Below are 14,610 nucleotides of genomic sequence, written 5' to 3' on the forward strand. Positions count from 1 at the left end.
TAAATGCTTCTACTGAGGTGGGATCTCAAACTTTTACCGGGAGGGCATTCCAGAGTACTGGAGCCCGAACGGAAAACGCTCTATAGCCCGCAGACTTTTTTTGGGCTCTAGGAATCACTAATAAGCCGGAGTCCTTTGAACGCAGATTTCTTGCCGGGACATATGGTACAATACAATCGGCAAGATAGGATGGAGCTAGACCGTGTAGTATTTTATACGTAAGTTGTAAAACCTTAAAGTGACTTCTTAAGGGCACAGGAAGCCAGTGCAGGTGAGCCAGTACAGGCGTAATATGATCAAACTTTCTTGTTCTTGTCAAAAGTCTAGCAGCCGCATTTTGTACCAACTGTAATCTTTTAATGCAAGACATGGGGAGACCCGAAAATAATACTTTACAGTAATCGAGGCGAGACGTAACAAACGCATGGATAATGATCTCAGCGTCTTTAGTGGACAGAATGGAGCGAATTTTAGCGATATTACGTAGATGAAAGAAGGCCGTTTTAGTAACGCTTTTAATGTTGACCCACATCCATGTATGGCAGAGTGGAAGGCTACACTAGACAACCATCTGCGTTAGTTAAAACCTTCCCAGTACGGGTGTAAAAGTTACACAAACAGGACACTGATGAGGAACTGGTTATTTTGGGCCGTAAACATCACGCGGATGTTGGCATAGTGCTGATGTGGGTGGATTCACGGGATTTTGGGTAATAGTCTGACAAACTCCAGATGAAGCCAGTTTTAGGATAGCAACAAGTATACTTGGCCAATTGAGTGGGTGCAGAGGTCACATGTGTGATAACCAATGTATCGTGGAGAATAATGTCATGTGTTATATCTCCATAGCAACAGGGTAACCACCCCGAAACAGAAGGTGTCAAACTCAGATACAGAGCAGGCCAAAATTTAAAACTCAACCAATCCGCGGGCCGAGGTTAAACAAATTAACCCTTTAATAGGGACCCAAACAAGTTTTGCATTGAATATTGACCAAGCAAGGCTTATATAACTTTATAGTGACATGCAAAATCCAGTTTCAAATAATAATAATTAAAAAACATCAATGGCATATCAAATTAGATAAAAACACAAATGTAATGCCTTTTTTCGGCGGCGGGTTTGAGTTGGGACGGGGTTTGGTGCGTCCCTGAAGAGTTAGTGATGCAAGGGGTTCTGGGTATTTGTCCGGTTGTGTTTATGTTGTGTTACGGTGCGGATGTCCTCCCGAAATGTGTTTGTCATTCTTGTTTGCTGTGGGTTCACAGTGTGGCGCATATTTGTAACAGTGTTAACCCTTGTTTATACGGCCACCCTCAGTGTGACCTGTATGGCTGTTGACCAAGTATGCCTTGCATACACTTGTGTGTGTGTGTGTATGAGCCGCATATATTAAGTGAGTGGGCCGGGACGCTGTTTTTATGGGAGAAAAGCGGTAGAGAACGCCAAAAGCAGTGCTTTTACGGCCTGCCCCCAATATTATTGCCCGGGTGGAAATCCGGAGAAATTCGGGAGGGGCACTGAACTTTGGGAGTCACCCAGGAAAATTGGGAGGGTTGACAAGTATGAGTATTAGCGGTGAATGTGGTGTTACAGCGGCGGGCCAGCTCTAATGTTAATTTGATATTGCTTCAAGGGCCAAATGAAATTACACGGCGGGCCAAATTTGGCCCGCGGGCCAGAGTTTGACACCCATGGTATATAGCAACGTTGAATTCGCTATTATACGGGATTTCATACTTCTGCGTTGCATCGAATGGACCACAGAAAAGGACTCTGAACTGCTTGGACTGAAAAGAACATTTCCAGCTCTCCAAACAGAACTTGATTCGACAAACAAGAGACTTTTCTCCATTTCCGATCTCCCCCCTGCGACAAAGTAAAAAGAGGAACAAGACTTTCTGTCCAGCCGATACTCAGCCCCCCACCACTTCTCCTCTTGGCCTCCCCTCTCCTGCCTCGCAGCCGAAGGCTGGATGTGATCGTCGGGCTGGGCGACCCATCTGGCTTCCTCCAAATTGCATTTTTGAACACTTTTAGATTTTTCCTTTTTTGGAAAGCTCGCTTCGATTCCTGCACTTTTCTGGTTTTATCTCGTTTGAACATCCTCTGTACACTAATTGAAACTTCAGTATTCTGATTGATACGTTTTACCATTTTGGGGTTTTTGTAGTTTTCGGTTTACCGTGTTTTATTTCGTGATTTTTCCCTTTTTTGGGATTGTCTCATTTTTGGCTGTATTTCAATCAATCAATCAATGTTTACTTATATAGCCCTAAATCACTAGTGTCTCAAAGGGCTGCACAAACAACTACGACATCCTCGGTAGGCCCACATAAGGGCAAGGAAAACTCACACCCAGTGGGACGTCGGTGACAATGATGACTATGAGAACCTTGGAGAGGAGGAAAGCAATGGATGTCGAGCGGGTCTAACATGATACTGTGAAAGTTCAATCCATAATGGATCCAACACAGTCGCAAGAGTCCAGTCCAAAGCGGATCCAACACAGCAGCGAGAGTCCCGTTCACAGCGGAGCCAGCAGGAAACCATCCCAAGCGGAGGCGGATCAGCACCGCATAGATATCCCCAGCCGATACACGGGCGAGCAGTACATGGCCACCGGATCAGACCGGACCCCCTCCACAAGGGAGAGTGGGACATAGGAGAAAAAGAAAAGAAACGGCAGATCAACTGGTCTAAAAATGGAGTCTATTTAAAGGCTAGAGTATACTAATGAGTTTTAAGGTGAGACTTAAATGCTTCTACTGAGGTGGCATCTCGAACTTTTACCAGGAGGGCATTCCAGAGTACTGGAGCCCGAAATGAAAACGCTCTATAGCCCGCAGACTTTTTTTGGACTCTAGGAATCACTAATAAGCCGGAGTCCTTTGAACGCAGATTTCTTGCTGGGACATATGGTACAATACAATCGGCAAGATAGGATGGAGCTAGACCGTGTAGTATTTTATACGTAAGTAGTAAAACCTTAAAGTCACATCTTAAGTGCACAGGAAGCCAGTGCAGGTGAGCCAGTACAGGCGTAATGTGATCAAACTTTCTTGTTCTTGTCAAAAGTCTAGCAGCCGCATTTTGTACCAACTGTAATCTTTTAATGCTAGACATGGGGAGACCCGAAAATAATACGTTACAGTAATCGAGGCGAGACGTAACAAACGCATGGATAATGATCTCAGCGTCTTTAGTGGACAGAATGGAGCGAATTTTAGCGATATTACGAAGATGAAAATAGGCCGTTTTAGTAACGCTTTTAATGTGTGACTCAAAAGGAGAGAGTTGGGTCGAAGATAATACCCAGATTCTTTACCGAGTCGCCTTGTTTAATTGTTTGGTTGTCAAATGTTAGAGTTGTATTATTAAATAGAGGTCGGTGTCTAGCAGAACCGATAATCAGCATTTCCGTTTTTTTGGCGTTGAGTTGCAAAAAGTTAGCGGACATCCATTGTTTAATTTCATTAAGACACGCCTCCAGCTGACTACAATCCGGCGTGTTGGTCAGCTTTAGGGGCATGTAGAGTTGGGTGTCATCAGCCTAACAGTGAAAGCTAACACCGTATTTGCGTATGATGTCACCTAGCGGCAGCATGTAGATGCTGAAGAGTGCAGGGCCAAGGACCGAACCCTGGGGAACTCCACACGTTACCTTAACGTAGTCCAAGGTCACATTGTTATGGGAGACACACTGCATCCTATCAGTAAGATAAGAGTTAAACCAAGACAGGGCTAAGTCTGACATACCAATTCTTGTTTTGATACGTTCTAATAAAATATTATGATCGACGGTATCGAAAGCAGCGCTAAGATCGAGGAGCAGCAACATAGATGACGCATCAGAATCCATCGTTAGCAATAGATCATTAGTCATTTTTGCAAGGGCTGTTTCCTTGGAGTGATTTGCCCTGAAACCGGATTGAAAGGTTTCACATAGATTGTTAGACGCTAAGTGTTCATTTAACTGTTCCGCAACAATTTTTTCGAGGATTTTTGAAATAAAGGGAAGGTGAGACACCGGTCGGTAGTTTACCATGAGGTCAGGATCGAGGTTAGGTCTTTTAAGAAGAGGATGAATAACCGCTATTTGATACATCCTCCCAATTTAAGTACTTTTTGTAGTTTTCGGTTTACCGACTTGATTTTGATTTTTCCGATTTATGGGAATCCATACGAGCTCTCCTCTTTTTGGGAACATTTCCGACATCCCCTGAAGAACTTTGCACAGTAAGACCCATTTCAACTTCTTTTATAACAGATTTTGAGATACTGATTTTAGTTATGTTTCTTTGATTATTGTGAATGATTTATTGCAATGATTTTAATTATGATTATTGATGAATATTGGGAATGATTTATTGACGCTGTGCAAGGCTTACGCTATCGAACCTGTATTAAAAAGCATCATATAAAGACAGAAGAATTTAATGTCCCTGTTTACCACCTCGTCCTTGATGTAATGTTTTAGGGCTTTCATGTGTCCAACACCTAGCTCTAACGCAGTCCACTTACAATATGTCCTGTAAGGGCTTTTACATATCCGAGCCCCCAAATTTAACCTAGTCAGTAACAAGAGCCAAGATTCATTCAAGGTGAGCTACCCATAAACGGCGGGATCTGTGATTTAGACCTGGTCTTACGAGATAGGCTTCTCTGCTGGGGAGATCACGAAAGGACCACCGGAACCAACCCAGGGTAGTAGAACTAGGCTAATCGCCTCGCCATCCAGCTGAGTAGGACCTACGTCGGTGGAGCAGCCGGTAAGACCGGTTGACCCGAGGGGACATTGCCCGTAGGACGGAGTGCTGGATTTTGACTAACAATAGGTATTGTGCGTCAATTACCGGAATCTAACATGTGTTAATAATTTCCTGCGATGAGGTGGTGACTTGTCCAGGGTGTACCCTGCCTTCCGCCCGATTGCAGCTGAGATAGGCACCAGCGCCCCCCGCAACCCCAAAGGGAATAAGCGGTAGAAAATGGATGGGATGGATGGTGTTAGCGCTGCTCGATACCGTCGATCATAATATTTTATTAGAACGTATCAAAACACGAATTGGTATGTCAGACTTAGCCCTGTCTTGGTTTAACTCTTATCTTACTGATAGGATGCAGTGCGTCTCCCATAACAATGTGACCTCGGACTACGTTAAGGTAACGTGTGGAGTTCCCCAGGGTTCGGTCCTTGGCCCCGCACTCTTCAGCATCTACATGCTGCCGCTAGGTGACATCATACGCAAATACGGTATTAGCTTTCACTGTTATGCTGATGACACCCAACTCTACATGCCCCTAAAGCTGACCAACACGCCGGATTGTAGTCAGCTGGAGGCGTGTCTTAATGAAATTAAACAATGGATGTCCGCTAACTTTTTGCAACTCAACGCCAAAAAAACGGAAATGCTGATTATCGGTCCTGCTAGACACCGACCTCCATTTAATAATACAACTCTAACATTTGACAACCAAACAATTAAACAAGGCGACACGGTAAAGAATATGGGTGTTATCTTTGACCCAACTCTCTCCTTTGAGGCACACATTAAAAGCGTTACTAAAACGGCCTTCTTTCATCTCCGTAATATCGCTAAAATTCGCTCCATTCTGTCCACTAAAGACGCTGAGATCATTATCCATGCGTTTGTTACGTCTCGTCTCGATTACTGTAACGTATTATTTTCGGGTCTCCCCATGTCTAGCATTAAAAGATTACAGTTGGTACAAAATGCGGCTGCGAGACTTTTGACAAGAACAAGAAAGTTTGATCACATTACGCCTGTACTGGCTCACCTGCACAGGCTTCCTGTGACTTTAAGGTTTTACTACTTACGTATAAAATACTACACGGTCTAGCTCCATCCTATCTTGCCGATTGTATTGTACCATATGTCCCGGCAAGAAGTCTGCGTTCAAAGGACTCCGGCTTATTAGTGATTCACAAAGCCCAAAAAAAGTCGGCGGGCTATAGAGCGTTTTCATTTCGGGCTCCAGTACTCTGGAATGCCCTCCCAGTAAAAGTTTGAGATCCCACCTCAGTAGAAGCATTTAAGTCTCACCTTGAAACTCATTTGTATACTCTAGCCTTTAAATAGACTCCCTTTTTAGACCAGTTGATCTGCCGTTTCTTTTCTTTTTCTCCTATGTCCCACTCTCCCTTGTGGAGGGGGTCCGGTCCGATCCGGTGGCCATGTACTGCTTGCCTGTGTATCGGCTGGGGACATCTCTGCGCTGCTGATCCGCCTCCCCTTGGGATGTTTTCCTGCTGGCTCCGCTGTGAACGGGACTCTCGCTGCTGTGTTGGATCTGCTTTGGACTGGACTCTTGCGACTGTGTTGGATCCATTATGGATTGAACTTTCACAGTATCATGTTAGACCCGCTCGACATCCATTGCTTTCCTCCTCTCCAAGGTTCTCATAGTCATCATTGTCACCGACGTCCCACTGGGTGTGAATTTTTCCTTGCCCTTATGTGGGCCTACCGAGGATGTCGTAGTGGTTTGTGCAGCCCTTTGAGACACTAGTGATTTAGGGCTATATAAGTAAACATTGATTGATTGATTGATTAATAATTTCACACATACATCGCACCGGCCAAACTATGAAAAAAAACTGCGATTTATAATCCGAAAAATACGGTACTCTAAATCGTTACGTTTTGTAGATTATTTTTTTCATGGCATTTTGGACCAACGCGTGTTGGAACAAAGTTAAACCAGAGTTACAGCAAACCAAGAATTAAGATACAGATCGTACAACGTGGTAGTTTGTATAAGTACATATGTTTAACATCTTTCTTGGCAATGTCACAGAAGTACCCTTATTCGTCCTGCGGATTCAAACTAAAAGTAAAACCTTTGGTGTTTCTATATTTTATTCGGTAAACATAAGGAACCTTACAGTAATCATCACTGAGTCTTTCGTTGTAAAGGGTTTTGGGACAGTTGAGGATGGTAGCGCCAAACACTGGTGAAGGTAAAACCATAGTTCTCTTCTTGTACAGACTTAGGCAGCTCAAAATGGGCAAGCTTCTGCAAGAACCTTCCGCTCTCCTCAAGCTGGTCTCTGCCAGGGTCTCCAATGAGAACTTGGCTGTTGTTGGTTTCCACGCACTGCTCCAACCAGGTGTAGAGGCTCCGGGAAAGGACCTCATCATAGAACATGTCGCCAAGGAGGATCAGGTCATACCTGCCAGGCTCCGAACCGATCATGTTCTCCGTCACACCGACGGGCGAGTCCAGGCCGTTGAGCTCAAAGTTCATGCAGGTCGCAAGAACGGCGACTGTGGTGGAAAAAAATATATTTAATGAGGCGGGTGTATTTCAAACGTACAAGGTTTTTGGGTAACGTTGTAGGATTTTTAAAAGCCTACTGAAATGAGATTTTCATATTTAAACGGGTGATAGCAGGTCCATTCTATGTGTCATACTTCATCATTTCGCGATATTGCCATATTTTTGCTGAAAGGATATAGTAGAGAACATCGACGATAAAGTTTGCAACTTTTGGTCGCTAATAAAAAAGCCTTGCCTGTACCGGAAGTAGCAGACGATGTGCGCGTGACATCACGGGTTGTAGGGCTCCTCACATCTGAACATTGTTTACAATCATAGCCAACAGCAGATAGAGCGATTGGGACCGAGAAAGTGACAATTGCCCCATTATTTGAGCGAGGATGAAAGATTCGTGGATGAGGATAGTGAGAGTGATAGAAAAAAAAAAAAAGGCGAGGGCAGTGAGAGCGATTCAGATGTTATTAGACACATTTACTAAGATAATTCTGGAAAATCCCTTATCTGCTTATTGTGTTACTATTGTTTCAGTGAGATTATATGGTACCTTAAATCGGAGCGGTGTGGCGACCGGCAGTGTCTACGGTGGGAGGAGGTAATAGTTTGCCGCTGCAGGAGGACGCAAGCTCCGCTCATGTCTTCGGTAAGAGCCGACTTATTACCACAAATTTCTCACCGAAACCTGCCGGTTGTTATGTGGTCGGGAACCATGTTCGCTTGATCGCTCTGTTCCATAGTAAAGTTTCACCTTCGGGAATTTTAAACAAGGAAACAACGGCTGTGTTTGTGTGGCTAAAGGCCGCCGCAATACACCGCTTCCCACCTCCATCTTTCTACTCTGACTTCTCTATTATCAATTGAACAAATTGCAAAAGATTCAGCAACACAGATGTCCAGAATACTGTGTAATTATGCGATTAAAGCAGACTACTTATAACTTCGATCGGGCTGGAAAAAAATGTCCGTTACAACCGGTGACGTCAAACGCATGCGTCAACATACCGCGACGTTTTCAACAGGACACTTCGCAGGAAATTTAAAATTGCAATTTAGTAAACTAAAAAGGCTGTATTGGCATGTGTTGCAATGTTAATATTTCATCATTGATATATAAACTATTAGACTGCGTGGTCGGTAGTAGTGGCTTTCAGAAGGCCTTTAAACTACTGTGAAAAATAAGTTAACCACTGTATAATGAAGCGCTTCACCAAAATAAGATCAAATAGAAACAATGGCGAGGTTTCTCCAGATTATCTGAGCCTTTTGATGATATTATGGACTGTAGATGTTGAAATCCCTAAAATTCTTGCAATTGCACTTTGAGAAATGTTGTTCTTAAACTGTTTGACTATTTTCTCAAGCAGTTGTGGACAAAGGGGTGTACGCGCCCCATCCTTTCTTGTGAAAGACTGAGCATTTTTTGGGAAGCTGTTTTTATACCCAATCATGGCACCCACCTGTTCCCAATTAGCCTGCACACCTGTGGGATGTTCCAAATAAGTGTTTGATGAGCATTCCTCAACTTTATCAGTATTTATTGCCACCCTTCCCAACTTCTTTTTCATGTGTTGCTGGCATCAGATTCTAAAGTTAATGATTATTTGCACACAAAAAAAGTGTATTAGTTTGAACATCAAATATGTTGTCTTTGTAGCATATTCAACTGAATATGGGTTGAAAATGATTTGCAAATCATTGTATTACGTTTATATTTACATCTAACACCATTTCTCAACTCATATGGAAACGGGGTTTGTACATAAGTTATCACACATCTCGTTTGCTTGCAGGTCAGGTTGTCCTGCGTGAAGACCGGTTGCCCTGGTTACTATCCATTTGTGCTCACAAAGCTGTCCTTGCTCTCTTATCATGCAAAGGCGAACAGTTTGTTATTCTCCACTTGTCTCATGGAATTCGCTTCGCCGTTGACGTCTCTGTTGTTCAGTTTTGGACACCCACGGGAGGGGCCGTATCAGGACCCGACCTCTCCAAGAAGATAAGGCGGACTAGCAGAGAGGGGGTGAACCTGACACCGCTCCAAGCACGTTTTCTTTTAACTGTTTTCGTATTGTGTGTGCTGGGCTGCATGAATAATGTGAGACCCCTCCCCTTAGAAGCAGCTTCAGCTATGTAATCAGAGAATGCCCAAATAAATGGGGAAGCGCAGGAACTTTTTCCTCGGAGCATGGGGTGACACTGTACGAGGGTACAGTTCCACGCGCTCTCCTCATGAATTAAAATTTAATTCTGTCTCTGTTTGATTCCTTGCTTCTTGTCCTGTTTAATAGATAGTTTGGTGCTTAAACCTGACATACACACACACACACACACACACACATATATACATATGTATACATATATATATATATATATATCTCTATACATATATATATATATATATATATATATATACACATATATATATACACACACACATATATATATATATATATATATATATATATATATATCCATCCATCCATCCATCTTCTTGCGCTTATCCGAGGTCGGGTCGCAGGGGAAACAGCCTAAGCAGGAAAACCCAGACTTCCCTCTCCTCAGCCACTTCGTCGAGCTCTTCCCGGGGGATCCCAGGCCAGCCGGGAGACATAGTCTTCCCAACGTGTCCTGGGTCTTCCCTGTGGCCTCCTACCGGTTGGACGTGCCCTAAACACATCCCTAGGGAGGCGTTCGGGTGGCATCCTGACCAGATGCCCGAACCACCTCCTCTGGCTCCTCTCGATGTGAAGGAGCAGTGGCTTTACTTTTGAGTTCCTCCCGGATGGTAGAGCTTCTCACCCTATCTCTAAGGGAGAGCCCCGCCACACGGCGGAGGAAACTCATTTCGGCCGCTTGTACCCGTGATCTTATCCTTTCGGTCATGACTCAAAGCTCATGACCATAGGTGAGGATGGGAACGTAGATCGACCGGTAAATTGAGAGTTTTGCCTTCCGGCTCAGCTCCTTCTTCACCACAACGGATCGGTACAACGTCCGCATTACTGAAGACGCCGCACCGATCCGCCTGTCGATCTCACGATCCACTGTTCCCCCACTCGTGAACAAGACTCCTAGGTACTTGAACTCTTCCACTTGGGGCAGGGTCTCCTCCACAACCCGGAGATGGCAATCCACCCTTTTCCGGGCGAGAACCAGGGACTCGGACTTGGAGGTGCTGATTCTCATTCCGGTCGCTTCACACTCAGCTGCGAACCGATCCAGTGAGAGCTGAAGATCCCGGTCAGATGAAGCCATCAGGACCACATCATCTGCAAAAAGCAGAGACCTAATCCTGCGGTCACCAAACCGGAACCCCTCAACGCCTTGACTGCGCCTAGAAATTCTGTCCATAAAAGTTATGAACAGAATCGGTTTTGGTTTGTTCTGTGTCGTGTTTGTGTCTCCTCTCAATTGCTCTGTTTATTGCAGTTCAGAGTGTTGCTGGGTCAGGTTTGGTTTTAGAATTGGATTGCATTGTAATGGTTTTGCTGTTTGTTGGATTGATTAAAAAAATAAATAAATAAATCGATTTTTAAAAGATTTTTTCCCACACCCCTAATATATATATATATATATATATATATATATATATATATATATATATATATATATATATATATATTAGGGGTGTTGGGAAAAATCGATTCGAATACGAATCGAATCGAATACGTTCTGCGATTCAGAAACTATTCTTTTTTTTTTTTAATCGATTTTTTAAATTTTTTAATTTTTATTTTTTTAATTTTTATCAATTCAACAAACCACTACATAGCAATACCATAACAATGCAATCCAATTCCAAAACCGAACCTGACCCAGCAACACTCAGAAGTGCAATAAAAAGAGCAATTGAGAGGAGACACAAACACGACACAGAACAAACCAAAAGTAGTGAAACAAAATTAATAAACAGTATCAATATTAGTTATAATTTCAGCATACCAGTGATTAAAAAACCCTCATTGATATTATCATTAGACATTTATAAAAAATAAAAAAAAAGAACAATAGTGTGACAGTGGCTTACACTGTGTCCAATATTTTCACAAAGATAAAATAAGTCATATTTTTGGTTCGTTTAATAGTTAAAAAAAAATTACATTATTGCAATCAGTTGATAAAACATTGTCCTTTACGATTGTAAAAGCTTTTTTTTTTTTAAATCTACAACTCTGCTAGCATGTCAGCAGACTGAGGTAGATCCTGCTGATATCCTATGTATTGAATGAATACAGAATCGTTTTGAATCGGAAAAATATCGTTTTTAAATCGAGAATCGAATCAAATAGAAAAAATCGATGTATTATCGAATCGTAACCACAAGAATCAATATTGAATCGAATCGTGAGACACCCAAAGATTCGGAGCCCTAATATATATATATATATATATATATATATATATATATATATATATATATATATATATATATATATATATATACGGCAATTTCCAGAATATAAGGCGCACCTGGCTATAAGCCGCACCAGCTAAATTTAGGGGAAAATACAGATTGCTCCATATATAAGCCGCACCCGACTATAAGCCGCAGGCGTTTTGATGTGTAATTACCGTAGTATATAGGGGTTCCTGCTACCACGGAAGGGATTGTCGGGACAGAGGTGACTGTTTGGGACCGCAAAGCGTCCCATTTATTAACAATAAATCCTTCAATAATTCAATCAAACTTTCACATCTTTGACGTGGCGAACAGCATTCGTGCAGAGTACAAATAATACAACGGTGCAAAGTAATACAAAGTGCTCGCCTGTAACACGGCGGTAAAAGTGCAGTCTTCATGCTGCCGTCTCCAACGTCTCACCATTGATGACAAAGGTACGTGCAGCAGCTCTATTTCCTTCTTTGACAGCCAGATCGATTTCCTTTAACTTAAAAGCAGCATCATATGCACTTCTCCGTTTGTTTTCCATATTGAGGGTGTTCGCATGAACACTTCCTTTGCGCACACTGTCGCTGACGCTCTCCTAGTCTTTGTTTTGCTCTCGTTACCCGGCGCCGGATGTCTGCCTCGGTCTTGCGCATCCTCGGTAGTGCGCGCCCCTGGTTACCGTAAGCCGCACCGTTGTATAAGCCGCAGGGACCAGAACGAGGGAAAAAAGTAGCGGCTTTTAGTCCGGAAATTACGGTATACATATATATATATATATATATATATATATATATAACCGCTGTCTATCTGTGTTGGCCCTGCGATGAGGTGGCGACTTGTCCAGGGTGTACCCCGCCTTCCGCCCGATTGTAGCTGAGATAGGCGCCAGCGCCCCCCGCGACCCCAGAAGGGAATAAGCGGTAGAAAATGGATGGATGGATAACCGCAGGATTAGGTCTCTGCTTTTTGCAGATGATGTGGTCCTGATGGCTTCATCTGACCGGGATCTTCAGCTCTCACTGGATCGGTTCGCAGCCGAGTGTGAAGCGACCGGAATGAGAATCAGCACCTCCAAGTCCGAGTCCATGGTTCTCGCCCGGAAAAGACCCTGCTCCAAGTGGAGGAGTTCAAGTACCTAGGAGTCTTGTTCACGAGTGAGGGAAGAGTGGATCGTGAGATCGACAGGCGGATCGGTGCGGCGTCTTCAGTAATGCGGACGTTGTACCGATCCGTTGTAGTGAAGAAGGAGCTGAGCCGGAAGGCAAAGCTCTCAATTTACCGGTTGATCTACGTTCCCATCCTCACTTATGGTCATGAGCTTTGGGTCATGACCGAAAGGGTACAAGCGGCCGAAATGAGTTTCCTCCGCCGTGTGGCGGGGCTCTCCCTTAGAGATAGGGTGAGAAGCTCTGCCATCCGGGAGGAACTCAAAGTAAAGCCGCTGCTCCTCCACATCGAGAGGAGCCAGGTGAGGTGGTTCGGGCATCTGGTCAGGATGCCAGCCGAACGCCTCCCTAGGGAGGTGTTTAGGGCACGTCCAACCGGTAGGAGGCCACGGGGAAGACCCAGGACACGTTGGGAAGACTATGTCTCCCGGCTGGCCTGGGAACGCCTCGGGATCCCCCGGGAAGAGCTAGACGAAGTGGCTGGGGAGAGGGAAGTCTGGGTTTCCCTGCTTAGGCTGTTTCCCCCGCGACCCGACCTCGGATAAGCGGAAGATGATGGATGGATATATATATATATATTGAATATCATGCATCCACATTTTAATATAATTTGTATAGACGTAGAAATACTTGATGACATCTCTCACCGGGGTCAATGTCGTTAGCGACGACACAGGCGGCACCACACAGTTTTGCAGCGATGGCTGAAGCTCCGCAGCCACTTCCCAGATCCAAGACCGATTTTCCCTTACACACTCCAGGATTGTCCAGGAGATACCTGAGGTAAGACCATTTCAGATTAAGTCCAGCTAAAAAAAAGAAAAGCTAAAAGGTTTACCTAGAAAGAGCCTGTCCTCCTGGCCAGTAGATGGCCCAGTATGGCTCATCAAAAGGCCAAAGCTCAGGTTTTTCATGCCAATATCGACAGTTTGAGGTGAAAAGTCTTAACTTGACCTCTGGTGTCAGGTGATGTTGTTCAACAGTCTCGGTGTTTTCCAAAATAAAGCTCCTAACAGAGTCCTCAGTCACAAACTTGCTGTGGGAACACTTTGTCGCCTTCAGTGACTTTAAATGACAAACCAGCCTGCGAGTGCTTAAAAGTTTTAACATCCTAAAGCTAATCTTGCTGCTATGCTAACCATTATGAGTCGGCCCCGAAAGGGACAAGCGGTAAAAAATGGATGGATGAATGATACTAAATAATGATTAGTGTTATATATTAGGCTATAAAGTCACTCCATATGAACATACGAACTCTTCAACGCCGCTCTTTGATGGCTGCCTTACAAAATAGTAAATAGTAGACGGGACAATGTTGCGCATGTAGTCCGTCGTCGTGTAGAAACGTGGGACACATTCACATGGTTCCTACCCATGTGGCGTTCGCGAACGAATCGAGTCATTTGAACGGTTCTAGCAAGAAAGAGCCGTTTCAACCGATCGCCAGTTTTGGGAACTATACTCTCCGCAATTGCTCACACTGCCTGCCACTAGATTGGTGACAGGACTAGATAATGAGTCAGGGCAGCATTTGGATAGATTTTTCTGGTTTATTGTTCCGATTTGGATATCAAACGCAAACACACCAGGGAAGTTAGTACAATGTTGTATTCACCTTATTGTTATGTCCACACACACACACACACACACACACACACACACACACACACACACACACACACACACACACACACACACACACACACACACACACACACATCAATAAAATAAAATAAATAATAAATGAGAACT

General features: G+C 43.8%; 2 protein-coding genes across 2 annotated transcripts in view; one reads left to right on the forward strand and one right to left on the reverse strand.

Annotated features, from left to right (window-relative positions):
* The window catches only part of LOC133563600 (uncharacterized), a 24,674-nt gene extending 15,127 nt beyond the window's left edge, over positions 1-9,547 (forward strand). Inside the window, exon 2 of the mRNA XM_061917812.1 lies at positions 9,093-9,547. Within this exon, the coding sequence (XP_061773796.1) occupies positions 9,093-9,436 (344 nt within the window). The 3' untranslated portion in view covers positions 9,437-9,547. The remainder of the gene's footprint in view (positions 1-9,092) is intronic.
* On the reverse strand, positions 6,867-14,221 carry etfbkmt (electron transfer flavoprotein subunit beta lysine methyltransferase). Its single transcript, XM_061917816.1, has 3 exons — positions 13,697-14,221; positions 13,506-13,636; positions 6,867-7,292 (listed from the first exon to the last, which is right to left on the reverse strand). The coding sequence occupies exons 1-3, from the start codon at positions 13,966-13,968 to the stop codon at positions 6,919-6,921; spliced, it is 777 nt and encodes a 258-aa protein (XP_061773800.1). The 5' UTR covers positions 13,969-14,221; the 3' UTR covers positions 6,867-6,918.
* Between the last annotated feature and the right edge of the window lie 389 nt (positions 14,222-14,610).

The sequence above is a fragment of the Nerophis ophidion genome, linkage group LG12 (assembly GCF_033978795.1).
Source record: "Nerophis ophidion isolate RoL-2023_Sa linkage group LG12, RoL_Noph_v1.0, whole genome shotgun sequence".
Lineage (NCBI taxonomy): Eukaryota > Metazoa > Chordata > Actinopteri > Syngnathiformes > Syngnathidae > Nerophis > Nerophis ophidion.

What these genes read in the sequence shown, in the direction of transcription:
- etfbkmt (XM_061917816.1), bottom strand. Translation starts at nt 13,968, where the DNA reads ATGTTAAAACTTTTAAGCACTCGCAGGCTGGTTTGTCATTTAAAGTCA. An exon ending in GGAGGACAGGCTCTTTCTAG is followed by an intron (nt 13,637 to 13,696) that starts GTAAACCTTTTA and finishes GTCTTACCTCAG; the next exon opens with GTATCTCCTGGACAATCCTG. An exon ending in CGCTAACGACATTGACCCCG is followed by an intron (nt 7,293 to 13,505) that starts GTGAGAGATGTC and finishes TTTCCACCACAG; the next exon opens with TCGCCGTTCTTGCGACCTGC.